Here is a 7,500-nt window from a genome sequence, read left to right as displayed (position 1 = left end):
CATGTATAATATAATATATATATTATATGATTATATATATATATATATATATATATATATATAGATATATATATATATAGAACGGAGAGAGGGGGTTACATTTATGTGTATATACAAGGTAATATAAGTCTCTTAAGACGCCACAGGACAGCAGTATTTTCTATAGGTTCCCCCGGGTAAGATTATGTTGCGCAACCTCACATACCGATCACGTACCTTCAGGACACATTGCGTAACCATCCGAAATGACCCAATAATGGGAAACAAACATACCTTAATTAAACGCTTGTAATCGTAGCATCAAACGTAAATCTTGGTTGCACCCGTCGCCTTCCTCACGCTGCAAGACAGAATACGAGATTGATTATTCACAACAGGAATCAGAGCCCAAAAGGTGTTTCACTTTCACTGTTGAGAATTTCTTATCTATAAGGGCAGTGCCCTTTCCTAGATAGAATTGCAGCTTCGACGCCAGGAGATAATAAAGAAACAAAAGTAAAAGGAGTTTGGAAGAAGTTCCGCTGTTTGGTAAGGATTCTCAGTTGGAGGAGCCCAGATTTATTTATTCATTTATTTTTGTATCATAACATCCAATCTTGTTTGCTGTTAACTAATCCGTAAGGGGGAAACCTCTTTTTTTGGTTGCTTTCCATTAGTAAAGAAAAGAAAGCTTTGCCACATGGTAAAGGAGAAAAAACTGTTTGTCAATTGGAAAAACACCCTTACGAATACTGCTAGTTGTTAAATTGGGATTTTTTTTTTTCTTAAGACCCCCGTCCGCCTTGAAAGACGGCAGCTTTCCAATGTACCTTAACGACTTGTTACTAGGCAACGATTTAGGAAGTTGCCTGAGTTCCGTATTTTTGGAACCATTCTCTGCAAAGATATGGATGTTAAAAATGTTGATTAAGACGCAAAAATTTTCTGGTATCACTTGGGGAAGATGACTCCGAGAAAAAAAAAAGCTAGTGACCACAAAATCTCACTGAAAAAAAAACCTGATCGTCATGAATGTACTACCACGTCTAAAGCTGTGCACTTCTAATAACGTATTTTCATTATTGTTTTAGGCAAGCCGTGTCGTTAATGTTTCTATTTTTCTTGTACAAATTTGCTCCTGATTAATGATAAGATTTACTGCTTTTACTATGTGTGTAACACACTGAGTGATATAACAGGGTATTTGCAGTAAGGGAGCTGACCATGATACTACTGCAATATACTCATGGTGTCGGGTATATGAATATGCGTTTACCTGAACATTACATAGTCATAAAAGTTTTAAAGTATTATGTGTCCTCAATGTTTTTGACCTGAAATATATTAGTTCTGACTAAATTAATCCTTTAATGTCAAGGCAGGTTCGGGAATGGATTAGGTTCTACGGTGTACGCACACAAAAAACAATCTCCAGAAAGAGTCCGTGAAAAAAAAGGAAAAAAAAAACTAGTCACATCGTTAAGAGGCAAACAAACCGCGCACGAGTTTACAAGAGATTAATATCCAGTTCACACAGCGTAACACTTATTGCCCTTCTGCTGCTAGTGTGAATAACTTTGTTATTTATACGTATCTCCTGCGATCAGCAGTAGAACAAAACGTGATGAGCAGCGTGATTAAGCCCTCAAGACACAAGTCAGCGTGTCGTGACGTATCGCAGCGGGCCACCGTTGCAATATTAATTGCCAGGGGCGCCAATGATTTCCAGGGTAACAGTGATGAAATTGAAATCCATAACCTCCCCTCCTCCCAACCTTTTCCCCTTACTTTCCTTCTTAGTCGCACAATATTGAAGTGCGTTTTGGAAATGATTCTGTCAGTCATTAGCGTCGCAGTGTAAAGTCCTGTAAGTCATGCCTATGGATGTCTATGCAATTTGAATGGGAATTAATATGTACTGGTGCTATAAAAGCAGACTTCAATTGTCTCATGCTATTTCAGAGCTATTGCTAAAAGACTGTTTTAGAAAACAAGCAATAAAAGGGTGTTAGTTCATTATTTGCCAAACACCACAATACCTGCAAGGAATTAAGGGAGAATCTCATTATCCTGACCGAATACAGAATTCACTGTTACATTGGGACCCTTTTATAATCTTTTATGTAAGAATGGCTCTTGTCATGGTTGTCATAAGTTTCGTATTACCTCGACTTAAACATTTTTATTTTAGTCCCATTGGGTAAAGTTACGCGTAACAAATATTTAAAGTGAACAAGAATAATTACTCATCTCTCACTAAACGTATCGTCTGCACACGGTAATAACCGCTATAACAAGAAAGATAATGCGAATACTGTGTTTTTTTCTATCTTGTTAATCAGCCATTATTAACATTGAAAGGTGACTATATTGCCGATATCGGTACAATATAAAGTACCCCAGTTGATGGTGAATAACGCTATGCCTTTGGACGTTGTAAAATAATGAGGACCTTAATATTAACCTCAGATAAATCTTCGAAACTTTAACTTCTGTTTAGAATACTATATATTGCGTTTTGCAGGCTGACAGTATAGTGTACCCGTAGTTGATATCACGGTTAAGAGATCATTCTGTTGAAAGTTTGCACTTCGTCCTCTACTGATATGCTTTCTCTTGTGTTGTCTGCCATGATCACCGCGCTTAGCAAGGGATTTGGGATCATTTTTATTACCCAATCTTTTCTTTTATCATGCTGCACCTTTGCTGGAATTTAGTGGATTAAGAAAAAGTGATTGCTAAATGTAAGAGCTTTCTTCTTATTACTGTTAGTCACTTCTCGACCGTGGTTTAAGTTTCATCTGATTACCTCGTTACCGTGTAGATTTACGAAGTTGCCACACATATCTGTGTTCCAAATATTGTGTCTCAATTACAATTTCATTTAGCATATTAGTTGAAAAATTAGCACCTGGGAAATTTTCGTTTTTTATTTTCCTCCAGCCTATAGCACATCATTGGGAACAAGAAATATATTAACAAACCAGGAAAGTGGTCTCTATTTTTTTTATAATGGTAATACCATGTACATTCCTTTGAAATTTCCTAATGTATACGACGGATTCTGATATCGACCGAGTAGATTTTCGTTTATTATGCTAGATGTGGTAAAATGGTATTAAGTTTTTAACGAAATGAGTTGTAGGAAGACAAAAGATGGCGATTTTTCTCTGCGACAACAGCGCCCCAGCTAATTTACCAATTGGCATGCGGATGCCAATGCATCGGGAGTATAAGAGATATAGCCGGCTGTCGCTCGCTCTCATTATTCTAGTACCCTTTGTAACTTGCTGGAAGTCTCAGTGGCATCTGCTGTGGACTCCAGTCGTAATAGTTTTCTTTGATGTATGAATATCGAGCGTGTTTATTTTATGTTTACGTTAAGTGTTATAAGCAACCGAACTGCTCCGCTATTGGGTTAGACTGTGATCATATGAAGAACTTTAGTGCAAGTTACTTGATTATTTTGGAGAAAGGAAGACTCTTCGTGCATTTTGGAAGGCTTTTAGTGAACTCTTTTCAATAACAGTGGTATCAAGAAAACCGCTCGTCAGCAGGACCCTTCGAGATGTTTCCCCAGAGAGGCCAAGGCACCGCAGCTCTCCCCGGTCTGTTTCAGAGCTTCTTTCGCCGGAGACACAACTCTGGGTCGGGCTCAGAAGCCAGCCTCGAGAGAGATACGTCGTCTGTTGGTTCGGATATCGATATTACCAATGGCGGCTCAGAGCCCAGGCCCATCATTAAGCGGGTAGGCCGGATAAAAAGGGCTATCATGGGGAGGTCCTCTGTGAGCATGGCTCCTGACCATTCAACTGACATTTTCATGTTAACAAACAAGGTACCTTTTGATTGTGGTTTTATTTCATATTTCATTATCGTCCTAAGGTCGTTTAGTGTAATGTTCTAAACAAGCAACTCTTGGAACTGTCTTCGGTCATATAAGAGCCTGACTGAAAATTACAAAGGCAAGATGTAATTCCACAATCCTTTTAAAATTACCTACATGGCAAGGAATGCAACTTGCCAACTTTTAATTAATGTGTTGGATTTTGAAAATGCCCTGTCGAGAAGTCAAGAGGGCATTGTGGCTATTACAATTACATACGTATCAGGTAAAAAGTGACCAAAAGATTCTACACACACATATATGTATAGATAGATAGATCTATAAATTGTCAGTTCCTCTCATTCCACATATTACGTAACTTTTTCTTTCCTGGGATATTTCTCTTGTAGTATGAATGCTTTGTAAAAAAAAAAAATTATGGCGTTGGAGGGAAGGCCGATACTCGGATAGCTGCGTGAGGAACACATTCAAATCTTTAAGCTGTTCTTGAATGATGAACAAGGCATCATACAAGAACAGTCTGCTGTTAACTTCTAAACTAAAATGTGTTTGCTTTCATTGTACGGCTTGAGCTAAACTCTCCTGACCATTTTATGTCAAACTTTGTACCTTGTTGTTTACCGCCTCATCATTTAAAAGGAAACGCTTATGTCCCTTCTGCTAGACAATGATCGCAGTTTGCTTGTTCAATTACGCAGTGATGCGTGGATTCTTTTTTATGGTGTACCAGGTCGTACCTGGATTCAGTTACATGGCATGGGGATCTAGCTGTAGTCGTTATTGATAGTCTTTATAAATTGGAAATTGTTTGTACATTTTAAGCTTCAGTTCGCTGGGAAATCTTTTTTTAATTGCACAGTAGTAAATTTTTGGAGTGTTAAGACTTTTCTAAATATTACCCGTTATTACAAATGATAATGCATCCTTCGGTATGCGTATGTTTAGTACCTAAGTTGAAGTTACTTTCCTTCCAAGGATCTTCTCATCTTATATGTAAGTAAAACACAGAAAAACTAAAATTCTGTTTAATTTCCGATACAAAGAGTATTGGTACGCAAACTTTTCATTTTACGAAGAGAATATATTTAGTAGTGACCTGACAGCGAAAAGAGGTCTTCTTTGCTAACTGTAGCAAATTGAAATGAAAATTTTCTTGGTATTTTTGCTCTTTTATTATAAATTTGCTTTTTCTTTTTTAACTAGATTGGAAAACCTCTGCACGTCACATTTTATGAAAGTAGTCATAGTTTTTTAATCTTGACCTCTAGTTATAGATGGAATTTGGAACTTTTGATGTAGATTATGAAGCCTGAAAGCTGCATGCCATTTTTATATGACTGAAAAGTGATCATAACTGACTAATTAAACCATGTAATTTATGACTGAAAATATCACCAAATAACATTTTCTTTTTCTTTCCCGCTTCTCAGTCGGACCAGATGGTTTCTCTGAGCTTCAAGTCCTTGGAATCGTACATCTCGGAGGACAACCTTCCTGGCTTGCAATCTTTCTTGGCCTCACGGTCCGTGGTCATCGACGACAAAGATGAAAATGGGGCGACAGCGCTCATCATCGCGGCAGGAAAGGGAAAAGCCGAATTTTGCAACGAACTCATCGTTCATGGAGCAGATGTCAATGCCGAGGACAATGTGAGGGGCCGGTGGTGGTTTTGTTTCTTTTGAGCGTAGTAGCTTTAGTTGATGGCACAAGAAACATTAATACCCACTGATTTTTGTATGTTGTGAAATATTTTAGCCAATCAACCGGCAGTGCCATTGCCATTTTATTCATTAACATAGTGTTTGAATTGATGAACGCAGATTGTTTTTAAGATTTCTTTGTAGACATTAAACAGTGCTATATTTAGTTTCACAGAACCCTCTAAACTAGTTTTAAAACAAATTTTTTTCCAACTAAGTAACAAGTCTTCTGATAATTCTCACTAGTGAAAAAATCATTATCTCTCTGAAATCAGGACCAGTGGTCAGCTCTCATTACGGCGACTAAAGAAGGTCACGAGGCGACAGTGGCAGCCTTGCTGGAACACGGTGCCAATGTCGACCAGAAGGATATGGTAGGTACTTGAGTTTTTGCCTCACTGGGTCTCGTTGTTAAATTGTAAGTTTACACTGAAATTCTTCGGCAACTGTCGTTGTTGGCCGGGGTACCAACAGTTGAATATTGTGTCCATGTCATTTCCTAGCCAGTGTATGCAGTACGGTAAGTGGTAAAAACAATTTTTTATAGTGATATTATAACCAATAATGATCTGTCCAGTTCCCTAGAAACTGTTTTTAAATTTTAAATTAGTGAATCACACTGACTTCCCCTTCACATTAATGCGCAACACTTCAGGAACAATTTATTATTTATTACTGAAGGTTAGATTTTTCGAGTTTGTCACGTATAGAAGCATGAGAAGCAGCTCTTGCTGACGTAGTGCTAATGATGGCTGATGTCCGGATTTTGTTTGTGTGGATTTGGAAAATTGGCCTTTCAAATTTAGAATCTGATTATTAGAGAGAATTTTACGTCAGTAACCGAATATCTTGCAGTAATGAATGCTTCGCTACAATAACGGAGTAGGAAATTGTGGCCCTCGTCCCATCATAATCGTTTATCTGCTCATAGGAACGGAATAATTGGAAAGAAAAGGCAATTAGATTTAAACTATATGTTCTAAGTGGCGACAAGCAATTTTTACTACTGAAGGGTTTTTACATGTATGTATTAGAATAGTTCAAAGAATGCTATCCCCTTTCGTATGCCGTTTAAAGACACCAATTGGGAATTTGAAAATATTTGTGAGCCCCCAAAGCAGTGAAGTTAGTAGCAAAAGATAGAATTATGTCTTATGTGACAAAACTCTGCAATGGATGTGTGTGCCCTTATATAAAGAATCTTCATATAATAAACACTCAATTAGCTGATGTACAACCATACAGTGAGGATCACAGGTTCTTGTATGAGAATTTACAAACATTGCAAAACACCGTATACCTAACATTGATTTGCTTCTTGTTTTTGGCTTTCGGAGGAAAAGAAAAAAAAATCCTGTATAAACAAATGACTACTGATCCTACGGCCAGTTTATCTGGATAATAGACACATAAATTCTGTACTTCATAGAACTGTATAGCTCCTGCAATTGTTATTCGAAGCTCAAGCGCATTGAATTTACTAAATGATCAGATACTGTGCCATATTGTCGCGTATCATTCACGGCAACAGGGTCGGGCTGCCAAGGAGCACAAGCCCGTGACAGTTTACGGCCCGCTTAGCCTAAACAGGCACAGACAGACAAACAGGCCGGCAAATTCAAGGACTGCTCACGTTCTTGAACGCCCAAAGTTATATGTTTACTTGGTTGAACCGTGTTTTTTCGCAGATATTTTTGACTTTTCTATCTGTATTCCAGGGAGGGTGGACAGCTTTGATGTGGGCGTCATACAAAGGCCACACCAGCCTAGCCAAAATGTTGCTCAATCACAAAGCAGATCCTAATGCCCAAGGTCAGCATCACATGACATCCCTCGTGTGGGCAGCAGGTCGAGGACATACGGAGATTGTCCATGACCTGCTTGCACACGGAGCCAAGGCCAATATCGGTGATAAATTTGGCACTACTCCTCTTATCTGGGCATGTCGGAAGGGCTATTACGAGATTGCTGATG

General features: G+C 38.3%; 1 protein-coding gene across 17 annotated transcripts in view; it reads left to right on the top strand.

Annotated features, from left to right (window-relative positions):
- Positions 1-7,500, top strand: part of LOC135198036 (kinase D-interacting substrate of 220 kDa B-like) — a 744,360-nt gene that overhangs the window by 592,723 nt on the left and 144,137 nt on the right. For 15 of the 17 annotated variants that reach the window (XM_064225405.1, XM_064225401.1, XM_064225404.1 and 12 more), the window contains 3 exons: positions 5,257-5,475; positions 5,802-5,900; positions 7,245-7,500. The exon at positions 7,245-7,500 is cut by the window's right edge and continues 41 nt beyond it. In XM_064225405.1, coding sequence (XP_064081475.1) covers positions 5,257-5,475; positions 5,802-5,900; positions 7,245-7,500 — 574 coding nt within the window. Of the gene's footprint in view, positions 1-2,775; positions 3,818-4,797; positions 4,820-5,256; positions 5,476-5,801; positions 5,901-7,244 lie in introns of those variants that run through there. The other 2 variants (XM_064225407.1, XM_064225415.1) reach the window with 2 other exon arrangements.

The sequence above is a fragment of the Macrobrachium nipponense genome, chromosome 21 (genome assembly GCF_015104395.2).
Source record: "Macrobrachium nipponense isolate FS-2020 chromosome 21, ASM1510439v2, whole genome shotgun sequence".
Taxonomy (NCBI): Eukaryota; Metazoa; Arthropoda; class Malacostraca; order Decapoda; family Palaemonidae; genus Macrobrachium; species Macrobrachium nipponense.
Note: the sequence above shows the minus strand (reverse complement) of the source record. Positions and strands in the feature narration are given on the sequence as shown.